The 17,831-nt window shown below is 38.0% G+C and overlaps 2 protein-coding genes across 3 annotated transcripts; both read right to left on the bottom strand.

Moving 5' to 3' along the window:
- Positions 1-1,557: 1,557 nt before the first annotated feature.
- LOC148901394 (putative monooxygenase p33MONOX) lies at positions 1,558-11,628 on the bottom strand. Of its 2 annotated transcripts, none has more exons than XM_089023102.1 (8): positions 11,490-11,628; positions 10,313-10,425; positions 9,735-9,922; positions 8,607-8,712; positions 7,076-7,203; positions 2,983-3,134; positions 2,684-2,853; positions 1,558-2,498 (listed from the first exon to the last, which is right to left on the bottom strand). In XM_089023102.1, the coding sequence occupies exons 2-8, from the start codon at positions 10,338-10,340 to the stop codon at positions 2,293-2,295; spliced, it is 978 nt and encodes a 325-aa protein (XP_088879228.1). In that variant the 5' UTR covers positions 10,341-10,425; positions 11,490-11,628; the 3' UTR covers positions 1,558-2,292. The 2 variants fall into 2 exon arrangements, with proteins under 2 accessions (XP_088879228.1, XP_088879220.1); XM_089023094.1 differs by having other exon boundaries at positions 11,466-11,621.
- A 3,041-nt stretch (positions 11,629-14,669) lies between these two features.
- Positions 14,670-16,040, bottom strand: LOC148901393 (uncharacterized). Its single transcript, XM_089016851.1, has 4 exons — positions 15,866-16,040; positions 15,616-15,733; positions 15,277-15,348; positions 14,670-15,145 (listed from the first exon to the last, which is right to left on the bottom strand). The coding sequence occupies exons 1-4, from the start codon at positions 15,927-15,929 to the stop codon at positions 15,061-15,063; spliced, it is 339 nt and encodes a 112-aa protein (XP_088872977.1). The 5' UTR covers positions 15,930-16,040; the 3' UTR covers positions 14,670-15,060.
- Between the last annotated feature and the right edge of the window lie 1,791 nt (positions 16,041-17,831).

Here is a 17,831-nt window from a genome sequence, read left to right as displayed (position 1 = left end):
ATTGACCTAAACCGGATGACTCTACTTTAATCCAGCCCAGCAAACAATTCTTATTGACTTATCTTATTTACTTTCAGAATCAGAAAGCCTTTAATCGTCCCACAATGGGGAAATGTTATCTTCCTTTCATAACTTTGCTGCTGTGAAATGTAAATTTCTCCACTGCGAGACTAATAATCCAATTCAAAGTACTGGCACATTCCTTGCATTACCGGTACTGGCACATTCCTTGCATTACCGTATTTTCTGGTGTATACGGCGCACCGCAGTATAAGGCGCACCCCCAATGAATGAAAAATGTTTTCCAAATATAAGGCACACCACATTATAAGGTGCTACAGTGGAGGCTGGGGTTGCACACTAATTCTACAAGGGGGGTGGGTTTGGAATCCGTGGTTGCTGACAGTAGTTGCGAGACCTGTTGTGGCTCAATATTACTTCACATATGAGGTTCACCTGCGTATAAGACCCAGGGTCATCTTTTGAAGAAAATCAAGGCGTTCGGGTCCGCCTTATACACTGGAAAACAGTGAGTTGTTTTTTGCTTGCCGTTGGTTCATGAACAAAGACAAATACATATATTTTACATGTTTTACACAAACACACGCACGCACACACACTGACAAACTCCAATACATTAAATTTAGAAAACAAATACAATAATCCTGATATGAAATAAAAAAACCTCATTCTTCAAATTTGATCTTGTGGACTGAGGGAGGATTTAAAAGGAAATAGTTGCTGGCCTAGGGCAGTTTACTTCAATTAATTACCCAACTGTTGATATAAATAAGATTAATTACCTAACTAATGATGTAAATAAATGTTACTCAGTGTGCTGTTTTCTTGTATCTTATAGAGTAGAAGTATTTAGGATGACCATTGTAAATTAACTAAGGGCTACTTATACTCCAATGCAAAGCATATTTATACCACTTGGACGGGGCCCGGCATAAAAAAGACAAATAACGATTTCCAATTTTGCTGTTTTATTGTGAAATCTGCCTTTATTGCGATCTTAACAAGTGCTTGTTTGAATGTCTCGTTATATGTATCATTCTACAAGTTCGCAAACTACGTTTCAAAACTTCATAAAACCATTGAAAATACTATACTTATAAAATAAGTATCTTGTCATTAGGCATGATGATCAATTTAAAAAAAGTAACATTATCACCCCACTAATTATTTCCGGTTGAGAATGAATTGGTTTTCTTCAGTCTGCAACATTGCTTCTCTGATAGTGTGATTTGTTCAGTGTGTGAAACAGTAAAATGTGAGATCTTGCTGCTATCTCCTGGTCAAACATTGCAATTTTGCCCCACTGTGCTTTTATTTTAGCAGAGCCAGTCCCTCCCAATACATATTGAACACCTCCATAGTACATTAAACTTCATTACTTGGGTTTAATGGTTCAGAAGTTGACTGAAACTACACTTTTTGTCAACACGTATCCCTTAAATTGAGCAAAACAAATACTTTGCTGTGTTTGGACCCGTTTGTTCACTTGCATAAGTTTCATAGTTGAATGAAAAGACCACTCCATACCAAATAATGTGAAGTCCATGTTCATATGTAGATTTATTTACACGTGCAAGTGGGAGGTGCAATCTCCCTTGTGCAATTACTTAGTCAATCATCACCATTTTTAAATACAACTTTAACGACCAGTAGATTTTTTTGGACAAAAATACAAAATTGAATGTAAAACAACCACTGCAATGTGTTATCTTAACATGAGATATATTGTGAGGCTATACAAAAGGTTGCACACACAACACACTTAAAATGTGAATGATGGGAATTGCGTGAACATGAAGTCATAATCCTAACTGTTAATGTTTTTGCTTAGGTCAGTTGCTACAAACATGTAAAACAAAGAAAGTTTGAAAAGAAAAACACTGCTGCAGGCAGAGCCACAAAGCAGAAAAAAAATTTGATGTCTTAAAATACAAAACAAAGTTGACTTTGAGGCTGTGCTATGAAAAAAAAAAGAAAATGTTCACCACTTCAATGTCATGCCACGTTGTCAAAATAAGTCATTGTACATTTATGGTAAAATGCTTGTGTGATATTGAATGTTTTGTTCCACATAATTTGATCTGATTACTTGGAAGATATGGAGCACAGTGCAAGACTGCAGTCCAGTGGAAGTAGTAACAGTACAGTAATATCTATTACTATGGGGTGAACTGATATGATAGGGGAGGGGAAAGGGAGACCCGCAAGGGGGATGACAAAAGGCAGGGAGGAACATGACTGAGGGGGTCAGAATTGTATTTGTGTGTCTGCTTAGAAGCTTGAAGGTGTTAAGACATTCATGTCCCGCGGTTTAAGTTTGTGTGGCCGTGGGGGCACCTGCTTGGGGTCTATGCCAGTAATTTCAATCTTGGGTGGCATGAAGCTGGCAGTGTCCCCCACGGTGAGGCTGTCATGGACCCCGGTGCCTGCAATGGTCGAAGACTTCTGCATGCCAAAGTAGGACTGAAGTGAAAAGCCTGCAATGGAGGTAGATGTAAACCAGGGTTTTGATGACAAATGGAAATTTAGTTTGGGAGTTCTCAAACTAAAAAAATTAAATGTTTTATTCCTAACTTGGTGAGAGTGATCTTATAGCTTGAGCATAAACACCACTTTGAAAAAAAAACACATTCAATACACTTTGCGTGTTAAAGTCACTCACCTGAGTTGGGTTCAGAGCCTGGGTGAGTGGGGGACTTCTGTACTACTGGGCGGGTTCCAAAAAAGCTCCATTTGTCCTCTCCTCCCTGGTTTCCTCCCATGTCTGTTGTGTGGTCAGGACTATTGGGTTCTAAGCTGAGAAAGGGAACAGGATTCCGCTGGAACCAACTCCTACAACCCAGCCAAAGATACAGCGCGAGTTGAACACAGGACTGTAACAACCTAAAGCACGGTGCCAATTTTAGACCACAAAGCACATGGTCCATCAACGGAACATAATGTGAGCAACGTGTGGCCTACCTGCGGGCAACAGCAGGTGATGCTAGGGGACTGACACAGGGGGTGACGGACGGAGTGACTGAGGGGGTGACGCAGGGAGTCCCACTTGGAGTGGATTGTGCTGATGTTGTAAGCCTGTCGTCTTTGAAGTCCCCGATTGACATTCTCAGCTTCTATAACACAAACAGCAAAAATACTTAAAGCATCCAGGAAACATTCAACAAACATATTTCATTTTGCTTTAAACAAAATTAAGCAGACATTACAATAATGAGACGTACCAATATGCAATGTTTAACCTGTTAGTTTACTCTGGCGTATTCAAATGATAAAAACGCCGTTATCACTACCATCGGTTACTTCAGACATATCCTTTAAAAATCAGTGATAACGGTATGCTAAGTGAAAATTTTGTACATTGGCACCCACGTATTTCATTCATAGATCAGCAACAATATTCATAGATCAGGAACAATATGAGCAAAAGCGTTGTAATTTCGACCACAACATAGTTAAACCTACATACATACGGTCGTTTATAGATTTGAATCCAAAGCTTTTATCGACATTCTTCAGGCAAGGCGATTCTCCGCATAGCAACATGCTATTTGTACGCAGCAAGCGACACGTACTACATTTCAGCAGTATATAATCAATATTAAAATTGCCGGACTTACTTTACAACAATATTCCTCATGCTGAATTCCAAATGACAAAAAAGGAAGGACACGTTCGGACAAATGGGTGATTCGGAGGCCGTGTAGTCTCCATGCTAGCATTCGCTAGCACCGAGTACGATAGTACGGCCTGCTTCCGGGGTCCGAAACCGTCCGCACGCTGGACTTAAGAAAGCATTACGGACCTACCTTTTTATAATGTTTCTCTGACGTTGCCTGGCGTGTACCGTCATTATTTTGTCCATGATTCAAAAGAGCAACGACACAAACGCACGCAATAGGCCTCTAGTCGGTGCTGCGTTGTATGCTGACAAAGAGATTGTGCCACACACGAGAGGTTGCATAGCAACGTGGCTGGTACAAGTGTTGCATAATGTGTTTTTCCAGATGGCCTTTTTTCTGTTGCGGTAATCGCACTCTTAACAGTTAAGCAATCTACTCGTATTTTCACATTCTATATCATTCATAGCAAGATAATTTGTAGTATTAGTGATCATGGCGTTTTAATTTCCTTGGTTCAACATACTTTACAGCTCGTGTCAAACTCATTGAATGTGGCTCAAGAAAGCAAATCGAACATGTTAACTTTATGATTGCTCAAGTACCAAAATGTCAAATTCTGAAATGTAATAAATAATCGAGATATTGTGACCAAACCCTCCTTACACTAACTTAAACAATTGTTGAATGGACCTTAATACTTGATTTATGTTGTGCTTTCACAGTCATAAAGGCCCAACATGGGAAATAGTCACAATTTGACAAAAACGAATTTGACACCCCTCCTTAACAGGACTTCCAAAATGTAACTGTACTTTCTCTTCAACCCATTCTGACATATTTGACCAGATGTGTCACATTAAATCGGGAACGGTAATATTGCTGGTCAACAACTAATTTTAATCAGTCATAAATGTATATTTTTAATGCTGATTTGAGGTATGTTTTTACTTTTTTTCCTAGTACATCAAGCTTGTGAGATATTTTTTTTAATTGAACCTACATAAATTGTGCAACATGAAATTCACCCTGCATTATAATCTATATCACTATGGATTGACGTTATCCAGAGAAGCATTGAAACTTTTGAAACTCACGCTGGATATAGAAACCATTCATCTGACATTTTTTTCAAGAGACAAAAAAAAAAAAAAAAAAAAAAACAGTACAGCCTTTTGAGACAATGAAAAGCATTTTTCTGTTGAACTGAATGTGTAAAGAAAGGAACGTCACAATTGTCACTGTTGTATTAAGATCATCTCTGGTTGCTCTATCGCTGTGAGGTGAGATGGCACTTAAAAGAGCTGGTGCTTAACTGTTTTAACTGAGGAATGAAACATTCTCATTTCCAGCTGGGAAACATCTTAACCTTTCAAACTGTACATGAATTTGATTTTGTGAGTGAGGACACAAAATAGGTCAAACTTTTCCTTTTGGCTTTTCCCTTCAAGGGGTCGCCACAGCGAATCAGTGTCCTCCATCTTCAGACGTGTGATTCACTTGTTTGTTTTGGCCAAGCTTTTGCGTCGGATGCCCTTCCTCTGTATTTATCCGGGCTTGGGACTGGCAGAAGAAGACACTGGCTTGTGTCCCCTTGTGGCTACAGAACAAGCTACTCTAAGAACTTAATAAAGACAAAATAGGTCAATAATAATAAAATTTGTGAACGGGCCCTGGGACATAGACAGAAAAAGTTGGAGCCTAACATCAGAAAGGTTAAGAACTTTGGTTCGTGACAAAATACACATCCAAAGGCCTGCTTCTATCTCCACTAATGTGAACATTAACTCAATGACGTGCGGTGAGGATCATGACTGGTGAGACACTGCTACTATAGATCTGCAAATAAAAATATGAACCCAAAATAGAAGATTAGCTCTGATTTCAATTTTGAGCTTAATTGAAATACGTATGTTTTGAAAAGGGTACAAAATAATTTGTTATCAAAGCTTTGAATTTTGTTTCTATCAGTTCCACGCTGTTCAACATGATACAGTAATCTAAAGAAAAAAGTATTAACTATAGCGGCAAGTTCATTTTTGCTGGGTTGGTCAAGCATTCAAGTTATGCTGAATTTATTGGCTTTATTGCCAAAGAAATGCGTCATTTTGAAAAACTTGCCACCTATAGCATGAGCTGTACTGCTTGCTGGAGAAGAGTGGCAGCCATAAGATTTCCCAAACCGTGCAAAACTGAAGTCTGGTACACATGGAAGAGTTATCTTGGCAGGCAGTGATTTTCCAACTGCTCTAATTAAAGTCTGCATAAGAGTTCCTGATCAATATTTAAAACTCTTATTCCAATTGTGCTATGGTGTATAACTGCACGATTTCACTTGGATCTGCGTGTGAATTTGCTCCTAGTATACTGGAACACATACTATACCACAGGTGTCAAAATCAAGCCCCCTCCCCCATGTCAATTTATGTGGCCCATGAGAGCAAATCATGTGTCAATTATGATTCTTGGTGATTTTTTTTAACCTTTGTCACCTTTGATTTTTTTATTATTGTCATGGGTGTTTATGTAGACATTCGTAAAAAATATTGTGCTAAGTCAATTCTCTTTGTCTTTTCTGTAATACCGTACAATAGCTATCAGGCTGACTGGCTAGCTAGCTAGCTGGCTAGATATCAGCTATCTATTGGCTTGCTACCCAACTTTCTATTTGTCTTACTATTCTGTCGGAGTTACTTCTGGGTTGAGTAAACGCTGGCGTGTGTGGCTGCCGCTGCTCACCCACAGAAAAACTGTAAAGTGACCTTGAGTTTTGAAAGGCGCTTAAAAATTAAATGTATTATTATTATTATTATTATTATTATTATTATTATTATAAATCACATTGAACGCTGGCGCGTGTGACTGCTGCTGCTCACCCACAGAAAAACTTACCCTGTGACTGTAAAGTGACCATGAGAGTTTTGAAAGGCGCTTATAAATGAAATGTATACTTATTATTATGATTGACATTGTGCACTGGCCCTTCAAGGGAAGCCGTAACTCCGACGTGGCCCTTGACAAAAAATGAGTTTGACACCCCTGCACTACACAAACACAATATGATGCAGTACATCAAAACAAACAAGATTTTCATTTCATCAATCTGTCTTTGTGCATCGAACTAAGCGTTGTTATGTTTGTTTTATAGGGGAGTTCATCAGGTTTTGTTGGTGTGCCAAATATTGTGACTGGCAAGGCCTGCACATACTGTACAAGCTTGCGCTTTCAAGTCGTGTGGCACATAGACTCCTGGCTCCAAACCCAGCTGACTTCACATTGAGAGAAAGACAAACATTCACACTCCTATCAAACCGAAGTCAGACCAGTAGAAGCAGTACCACATTGGTGACTATTAATAGGTGTATTTCAATGTCATTCTAACTTAACACTATCATGAACGATTGTTTTGTTCCTAGCAGTACTTTGTTCTTACTTACGGGTTGGGTGCCGTCAATCAGACGGCGAAAACGAGTCTCCTCAGCAGATAGGCCCTTGTGGGGGGTATAACCAGTGTCAGTCAGCCCTGCCTGGTGCTCAAAACTTTGGAAGTTCTCTTGGGTCTGTTCTGTGAGAAGGTGACATGTTTTATGATAGACAGCTGCATTGCCAGTGTGTGCGTTTTCCTCAACTATTTAACAAGTTGGGGGTACACAGATGTCCAGAGCGTAATATTACTCATTGCGCAATATTAATCGTACTCAATAGAAGATTTTTGTCAGTCTGCATTTGCAAAAATAGTAAAGCTTATGTTGATTTGAAAATTTTCGAGCAGTATCGCATTAGCACTGTCTATTATTAAGTGTTTATTTTGTAGTGATGCAGGACTGTGCTTGCATTCTATGTCGAGCCACATTCATCTGTTTATAAAAAGCTTAGTCGAAAGCAGTACACATTTTTTTTTGATCCAGCACTTAGAATGGAATTCAATAGATCACCATCAAGTGCCACCCTCCAAATAGATATCATTCTCCAAGTATCCCCACCATTAGAACTGTTGAAATTCATGTGTACTGTTGAAGTACATGTAAGTCCGCTGTAACATTATACACAGTTTTAAAGAATGACACTTCATTTAGACACAGATGAAACACTGATTTCATTTATGATTCTAGATAAAAGTTAAGCAAAATGTATACCTAAATATGTTCACAAACAAATAAACAGTTCTGCACCGGTAACTTTAATCATCATCATCTTGTGAAATTCAACACCATTTAAAATTATATTTCCAGGTGCACCTTGCTCCACAAAAGAGTTCCATTCTTAACTCATTTACTGCCAGTCACAAATGTATTCGGGAATTGAAAATATGACATAGAGCGCCATTCCCAAATTTGTTCATGTATTGTTTTTTTGTGCTTGGGTGCCGATAAAGCGCTGGCCATGGCATCTGCAATGTTTTACCCTTCCTTGTTAAAGCACTATATAAACCAATATGTATGTATTGCATTGTATTTTGGACAGCCACCCTTATTTCAAGCTCAGACAACTCCAGACCCATATAATTTAGGAATTAACTTTTTTTTTCTGATGAAAGAAGAGAGTCCAAGGTTTCTAATTCGGTATTGAATGTTTATGTTGTCGTAAAACTCAATATTCTGTGGGTTCTGGAATTCGAGTGGCAATGACAAAATCCCTGGCACTGGAATGGACACATTTTTGCACGTGTGGCAGTGAATGAGTTATGCACATTATGTGATGCATGCTGACGTTGTACTTGCATTGTAACACTCTGTAGTCAGTAAGTAAAGTGGTCACTGAGTGACAATCTGGTGCTTCATGAATATTATTATTTTGAACAAGACCGGACGATGTTTGAAACCTCAAAATGGTATTCCGTAAACAGGCCACTTGCATTTGTGGAATGTTCAAACGTCGAATGAATGGACACTACCGGTATTTTGTTTTCAAGCAAAAAAAATACATTTACAATTGAGGTTGAAGCGTAAGAAAAGGTCTGTCACTTACTTTTGGTGAGAGAGCTCATGAAAGAGCTGGCTTTGGCTTTCACAACGGGGACTGGAGACTTGGCTGGCTCCATTGCCTCAGTCATCTTTCCGCTCTTCTCACTTTCCTAGTTGTAGTTACATAAGCAAATTAAATGTGACCGTGCATACACACACACTCTGTGAAACAAGCTCATTGTGGTTTCAAAAAACATTGGTGCCTTGAGATACAAGCTTTTTTTTGTTCAGTGATCATGCTCATAATTCAAATCATTTCTGTGTTAAAATGGATGCCAATGCCGTCATTCAAAAACAAAGAAACAAAAAAAGGAAACAAAGAAAGCAGAACTGTATATAATATTGTACTGAACGTGTAGGAATAATATAATTGAATGGAATATGATTAATAGAAGCTTGTGCATCGCGATTAATTCCTTGCAGAAACTTCCGGTGTGTTTGACTATGTTATTAGGAGGAGGAAAAAACAGTCAAGGAAACATAAACAAGGAAGAGTTTCCCAATTTCTATGAGTGATAATTCAGAGATGAGGAAAAATATAAACCTGTGACTATTGTTATCGTGACATTCGTGTGTCTGTGCACCGTCTCTGTTCAAATATCTGTAGCTTGAAGTGTTATAACATGCCAAATCGATGCTATTAGTGGGGCTACTTTATATTGTTTCCCATTTTGTGTTAGCATTAAGCTTGTGGGCTTTAAGGTGGTTATGTGGTTCTTTTAAATATACAACAAGCTACATTTTAGGATCACATCAGTATAGCACACATGAGAGCTGAAAATGATCAATTTATATATGATTACATAACAAGGAGTATAAATAAGTTTTTAATTTCTTGCTACTCATTTTTACATATAATTGTACTTTATGACGACTGTTTTATTTCCTTTCTTCCAAATTTCAATTCCTTCACTTTCTGTCAATTTATAACTGTATTGTATATTTAACACGTTAACTAAATAACAAACAAGTGAACATTAAATTTGGCGTGGCAGTGATTTGTTGGAAGAATCGACAAAGAAAGCAAACAGTCAAACGACAGCTTGTAGCACTAAAATATTGTATATCAGGACACCATGTAATATAGGAAAAGCATACATAAGGTCAAAAAGTGCAAAACAAAATTATAAACCTCTGTGATCTTCCTGAACTTGTGATTTGGGATGACAGGGTCTGTCCAGAAACTGTTAACTGCAAAGTCCGCAGGTGGGGAATGCATTGGGACATCCATTTGCTCGTCGTAGGACATGTGATGTCGGTTGAGTCCAACCGGAAATGACAGTGCGCCGAAAAGTCCGGATGATGATTCAGATTCTAGAGCTAGTGCATTGAGGTAAATATTACAGTCTACTTCAGTTTACATTCACAGAATAATTCCTCACATAGTTGAACCATTTCATCTATGGATAGCAGATAATTGGAGTGGTTTCCAACCAATTGCAGGGTATATAGAGTCAAATAACAATTCAGAATCACATAAGGCATAAGGAAAATTTAAAGGCTTCAATTAATCCAGCATTAATTGTGTCCATGTGTGAGAGGAAGCCAGAGTACTCCCACTTCCACTCCCCGCTCTCACAAAACAAAAAAAGTATGGGGAAAACATAAAAACGCCACACAGTCAAGATTTGAACTGAACAGGAGAGATGCGAGCAACATTTTGGATGTGATTCATGATTATAATAATTTATCAATTCATTCATTACTCACCTGGCATGTCTCCCTGTCTCGAGGCCATTCCGCACCAGGTCAGAGGTGTTCACCGCTGGTCTCTACTGGTTCCAATTTGCTTCTACTCCAAATGTGTGTCCACTTGTATAAACCTTGGATTGATGTCAATTCACACATACAAGTTTAGATGAATAATAAAACGGTTTCAATTAGCTTTACAGGTCATTGAAGAAACACAGCAAACAGGCTTCACTGGTGGCACACTCTGCATGGTGTCCAGTTTCTGAACAGCCTCAAATAGTCAGAGAGGGAGCGAGAGAGGGAGAGAGTGACAGACAGACAGACACAGAGAGAGAGAGAGAGAGAGAGAGAGAGAGAGAGAGAGAGAGAGAGAGAGAGAGAGAGAGAGAGAGAGAGAGAGAGAGAGAGAGAGAGAGAGAGAGAGAGAGTGGGGTTGTCATGTGACAATTTATATTCAGATCATTAATAAACTACTGTGGTGCCCATCATATATTTAAGCCTGTTACCAGATGGCACAAAAAAACAAATCAAAACTCAACAACGGACTCACAGAGAGCATTATAAATAAATGAATGAACGAATACACAAATAATTACATTAATACATGTTTTGCTTTGTATAATGATACAATGTCAACAGACATTTTTGCCATCATGGAAATCTATCTCCTTAATGGCTAAAAAGGTAAGTTATGTAAAACAGCATTGACAAGTCCATGCAAGACGCACCACGCCCATGTATTAACAAATCATATTAAAAAAATATTTTAAAGAGTTTCTGAAATATATTCACGCATAAAAGGAGAAACTACGAATACAAATAAAATTCGCCAGATAAATACGAAACAAATTATGCACACAATAATGTAAAAGAATCAGAATGCCACATCGCTCCAGTGCATACTGTACTGTACAGTTTTAAAAGCTGTCTTTTTTCTGACCATGAGCCGAGGTGCTTTATAATGCCGATTGCTTGACCGGTAAGCAGGCGTGTGGCATATCATCAGTCAGTGTAAGTAGAATGACGACATCGAATCGCTTAAGCCTGAACACTAATATGAAAATTGAACTCCACACATTCATTCACTCGGAATACTTTGTGCGAACTTCGTCTTTCTTGGGCCGTTTGGCTTCGTTGTCCATACGCATGCACACCAAAGATTTTCACTCACCCCAACCTGCCAGTCGTCCCTCACCGTTTGAAATGTTATATCTCCCCTCATGTTATATTTGACTGAGCGAGAGAACAAACAGTGCAGTCCTGTTTGTTTTTCTCTGACTTTTGGTCATACAAGACGAGGTCACAGTGGAGGTCGTGACGCAGTGTCAGTGAACGCAACACTAGGAAGTGACTACGGCAAACATTTAGCCGAGCCAAACACTCCGCTAATGAACGGATGATATGTCAACGACGGTCGGGGAAAAGCAATAAAATTGTGTGACGGATTTTTAAAATAGTGATAGTAACGTATTATAATTACTGCAATAATCTAGAACTGTCCGAGTTTTCGTTTTATTTTGGTTTTGTTAGTTGAATTACTTTTATTTGATATATTGTGCATTACGAGCCTGAACCACCAGGTGGTGCTGATTCAAACGACAGAAAAAATACTGTAATATCAAAAAATATATATCCATATAGTAACCAGTTTGGAAGTGGATTAAGCCCGATGAAAAACGGGTTGGCAAGATTCTCACTTTTATCTCTGAATTTGAGATTATTCATAGAATTCTGACGTTAAAGTTACAAGAAGTTAGAAGTTACTTTAATGTCAGAATACTGACAGTAAAGCGATAATTCTCACTTCAAAGTCAGGATTCTGATGATTAAATCAAAGTTTATTCTGACATGAATTACATTCTGTAAAAAACGACCGAGATGAGCATGTTTGTGTTGTGGTTCTGTGATGTCTTGCTGTTGTCTACTGCAAACGCATAGAAAAACAGACAACATCCAAACAGCTGACCTTTGGTCACTGGGTAAACCATTCTGTGAAGTGAGCCAAAGCGACCTAGCAAGACCAAAATGCTGTGGTGCACCGGCTGGAATCTGGTGAAAGCAGCAACGCTCCCAGTCACCAACTTTTACCAGTTCCTGGCAGATCATCAAGAATAGTCTGATCCTCTTGGGTAACTGGCTCTTTTCAGATATGATGGAGCACAAAAAGTTGTGGCAATTTGCAGCTCCAAGTCACGGTTGCTTCAAAGACCACTGACACTCAACACAGTTTGGCAAAAGAAAAGTGAAGTAGCACTCGCTCTCGAACAACTATCATAACACAATTTTCTCCTAGGTCTGGATTGTCGCGTTTGGGGGGGACTGGGGTCTCACAGTAGTTTATTATCCTTGCTATGTTATCGTGTCGTGCCTTTGGATTGGATTTGCCCTTATTAGTCTCGCAGTGGAGACATTTACATTTCACAGCAGCAAAGATATGAAAGGAATGAAAGTAGAAAAACAAAATATATGAGCTGCCGGAAAGGCAGCCACTCTCGCGGCGCAAAAAGACAAAAAGACTAAATAACAAATAATCAGTGACGTGCAGTCAGGGGAGGCAGGTGAGGCCGTGCCTCACCTGTCATGAAAATATCAAATGAAAAAATAAAATAAAGAGTTATATTTATTTAATGATTTGTACTTTAAAGTTCTTTTCCATTTAACTTCACAATGTTTTTGTTTTTTCAAAATCGCGGATTTTTCACATTTACCATTCAAATACTAAGTAGAGACGAGCGGTGAGGCAGCAGTCGGTTGAGCCCCACCATGGATTGCGCAATCACTATGCTAACTGTGCTGACTTGCTCTGCAGTGAGACCGCATTGCTGTCCCTCTGCATATCGCTATTGAAGTGTTAAAAAAATTGTGAGTGAAAAAATGAGTATATGAACTAAATTTCTACAGTTTAGCTGGTGTATATAATGTACAGCCATTGTACATTATAAACACTGTACTACATTGTTTATTTTATTTTATTTTATTTTATTTTATTTTTATCAAAACTGCATAGGTGAGGCACACAGTTCTCCTGCCTCATGACAGGGGGCGCTGGTGATTCCAGAGATTCTTCTTGCGACTCCTCGGCTGCAGAATAATAGAATTAGTGACAGCAAGCTACAGTAAACAGTTAGCAAGTTAAGTGCAACCATCCAGTCATTTTTTTTCGTTTTGCTTGGCCTTATTTTCAGAATGGAGGATTACATATCTAAATTGAAATAATTTTCTAAACGACTTTCAATCGAAGCAGGAGATAACAATTAAAGGAAGACCAACACCGGACTGTATAGCTCACAAACAATGAGGGATGGATGTAAATCTCCTGGACAGCTTCTCAGCTTTTTGGCCCAAAAGGATCTCGTTGAAACTATTCCTCAGGCCACAAAGTTACTCCAGCTTGTGCTCACTGTTCCAGCTACTACAGCATCAGTGGAGCGGTCACTCTCAGCACGGAAAAGACTGAAAACATACAGTCGGAACAAGACTGATCAAGGACGATTTTCTTCACTGGCAGTGAAGAAAAAAAAACATATATATATATATATATATATATATATATATATATATATATATATATATATATATATATATATATATATATATATATATATATACAGTAAAGTCTCGTTATATCGATATTCAAGGGAGTCCGAAAAAATATTGATATAACCGTGACTATCGATATATCCGATATCGATATAACGAGACTTTACTGTGTATATATATATATATATATATATATATATATATATATAATATATATATATATATATATATGTATATATATATATATATATATATATATATATATATATATATATATATATATATATATATATATATATATTCCTTTCATCACTTTGCTGCTGTGAAATGTAAATTTCTCCACTGTGAGACTAATAAAGGCATATCCAATCCAATCCAATAACAGTGACAGTATAACAGTGATTGAAAACTTTCTCGCACCCTCAACATAATGAATAGCCGATGGGTGCGAGAAAAGAATATATTTAATCATACCACAGCAAAACATCACAAAACAAATGTACAACAATACTTTGTATTAATTTTGTAAAATATCAAAAATATCCGATAAAGTCGTACATTGCAGTTTTGCAACCGCAAAGATCTGAATAGCCTGAATAGTAGTAATTTTTTTGTCTAATGCACAGGTGTCAAAGTCAAGGCCCGCGGGCCAAATCCTGCCCGCCACATCATTTTTTTCGGCCCGCGAAAGCAAATCAAACTTGTTAAATTCCATGATGATTGCTAAGATCTGAGCCAAAATTTCATATTTTTGGATGTCAACCACAATAAAAGTCATTATTCTTGACTTCAGATTTGAAAACGAGTTATTCATTAATTTGCTGTGTGCTCTATATATAATATTTGAAGAATTTAAACATTCTAATGGGTTCCCCAAATTCATAACGGCCCTCGAGAGGAAACCATAACTACAATGTGGCCCGCGGCAAAAAATGACTTTGACACCCCTGGTCTAATGAGTGAACTACAGTAATTGTACACTACACTACTGCCTTTAAAAAGCGCTACTATATAGCCACTAACAGGAAATGAGTGAATGATTGTATCCACAACCTTAGTTTTCTTTTCTTTTTTTTTATTAAAAAATAATATTGAACCAAAATAATATTAATTGTATAATAATACAAAATAATAATAATACAAAAGTACACAAGTATTGTGTTTCAGCATGCATTGCATTGAATAAATTCAGCAGTCATCTGGTCATCTTTTTTTACTGAAGGTTTTCAGACGTTGGTTGTGCTGTTGGTGCTTGGGATGGCACTGGAACTGACTGCAGTGATTTCGGAGCTAACGTTGGCCTTACTCCTCCTGAACATATAACGCAAAGGAAACAAATGGACACAGTTCAACAAATGCAACTAAGCTGCCACTTCTTAGGTCTAATTTTGGTATCACTCTGATGTTTCATGTTTGCTCAGATGATTCCTCAAAGTACTCACATGAGGTTTGCGAGAAATCGGGTCACTGCTTTCGGCTTCAAGCAGAAATATGAATTATTTCTTGTGCTGACGCTGTGAAAACATGCAGTACAGGTGAGAAACAAGTGTTTTAAAGAACACCTATTTAAACTAGATCTTTTCCTTTCTGCTTTTCCCTTCAAGGGGGTCGCCACAGCAAATCAGTGTCCTCCATCTTTAGAGCTTTGATATTCAAACTAGATGATGCTTCATTTTCATAATTTCAGAATATATACACAGTACATTTAATTTGTATTTAAAAGCAAGTCCTTCTAAAACTGTTGAGAATAATGCCCCATATTCTAAACTTTGATAACTTACATTATCTCCACTTTGTTGCAGAAGGTGGTTGCTGGGTATATTGTAATGTCTTTTATTCCAAACTTTGAAGCAGACAGCTTCACGCCATCTTGACACAGACAAGTCTGTGATTTATTAACTAAAGGAGAAAACAGGAAAAAATAATACACTTCAGCCATTCACCAGACTTTTTCAAAAACGGCTTGACTATAGTCTTGATGCAGTCTTCACTCTGAAATAACAAACAAGGAAAATAAGCAGTCAAACTTACGTTGCGCAGCACACACATAGATGGCGACACCCAGGAGAAAAAGAATTTTGGTATTGCCACACATGGCCGGTCCTCTCTTTGGTCAAGGATATGTTGAGGCAAAAGATGAGGAGGATAAAACGCTGCTTGAATGAGTAGAAGTGTCACAGTGCGCCTCCTTTTATACTTGCAGACAACGCACCGCCTTGCTGTGTCTATGGAAAGGTGAAAGTGAAACTTCCAACCATGAGGAAACTCAAGACACATTGCGCCCACTTCCTATAAATAAAGGAATGTGTGCGTGGGTAAGTAGGCAGATACGCCTACCTACCGATACCCATACCCACACACACATACAAATATCCACGTATAGACAATTTTCCCTCTTGAATATATAGTAAAAGTTGGCTGTGAAAAGTTTTGTTCTTTTCCTTTGACAAACACTGGACGGCAAACATTGCCCATGTCATGATGTGATATCTGATGACAATTCGAAATCGAAATAATGACAGATAGAGTTCCATGGTAAAGAGCAGAAGGTATGACTGATTCTGAAGGCCGTGGATAGAAAGCATAAATGCTAAATTTGATTTAATTTAGAAGAGCCAAGAGAAATGCTATGAAATGAAGTCTTGAGATTAAAAAAAACATGATGCCATTGGATGCCCCAAAGGATAGCATGAGCAGCCCCGTGCTATTATTTATGCATTTAACTTAACACGGGACACCTTTTTGAAAATATGAAATATTTATTTTCTTTTAAAACTAAATACAATTTGTTCAATGTTATTTTTCTAATACAGTAAAGTCTCGTTATATCGATAGTCCCGGTTATATCGATACTATTTCTATGCACCCACGGAGAAAATTACATGCAAACAGGGTCGGATATATCGATAGTCCCGGTTATATCGATATTTTTTCGGACTCCCTTGAATATCGATATAACGAGACTTTACTGTATTTCTAAAAGGACATTTTACAACAGTTTTTTTTAATACTGTGGACACTGAAATATTTATGCTCATGGCTATCATACCGTCAGAATCTAATATCAGCCCGTGCCTTGAATGCACTACAACTGAGAAAAACTTGAATGGATACTATTTTAATTTGTGTTACCCCTCCACTAAGTGCCATGAAAATCAGTTCTGAAAGTGGTCTCCGAATTGCCCAGCAATCCATTAATTGGGGATCAAAACAGGACCTGACACCCTTGCGCGTTAATGTTTTCCAAATGGAATGCTACTGTATTGGTCATTTGTAGTTCACAGGCATCATGTGATGAGAGTTGGTCATGCATTCGTTTATCAGTGCTGATCAATTGCACTCATTTTTTTCACGGTAAGATCAGAGCATTGTCATCAAATGGTGAGTATAGTTTTACTTTATTTGAATGCTGCTGTGCCGATGACCATTTTGTGATTGGGAGCCTTTTCTTGAGCATCTTCATCTTTATTAAGGTAATAAAGTTGCTTTTTCAGTAGCCACAAGAAGACACAAGCCATTGTCTTATTGTGCCGGTCCCAAGCCTGGATAAATACAGAGGGTTGTGTCAGGAAGGGCATCCGACGTAAAAGCTTGGCCAAAACAAACATGTGAGTCAAACCTCTGAATATGGAGGACAGTGATTCGCTGTGGCGTCCCCTTCAAGGGAAAAGCTATGAAATGAAGTACAATATACGGATTGCATACCTGTCAACCTGGCTAATAGGTAAACTGCATTTCCGCTTGTGTTTGCGTTTTTTTCAGCATTTCAAATAATATATGGTGTACTGTACTACAACTTTTATATGGTAATTGTAATCATTTATAAGTGAAGCGATTAGACAAGGTTGACAGATATTCACTCTGTGTATTGTACATTATCTCCACTTTGTTGCAGAAGGTGGCTGCTGGGTATATTGTAATGTCTTTTATTCCAAACTTTGAAGGAGACAGCTTCACGCCAACTTGACACAGACAAGTCTGTGATTTATTAACTAAA

Source organism: Hippocampus bargibanti, linkage group LG02 (assembly GCF_051943395.1).
Source record: "Hippocampus bargibanti isolate YZ-2025 linkage group LG02, ASM5194339v1, whole genome shotgun sequence".
NCBI lineage: Eukaryota > Metazoa > Chordata > Actinopteri > Syngnathiformes > Syngnathidae > Hippocampus > Hippocampus bargibanti.
The sequence above is the reverse complement of the archived record's forward strand: the minus strand, read 5'-3'. Positions and strand labels throughout refer to the sequence as shown.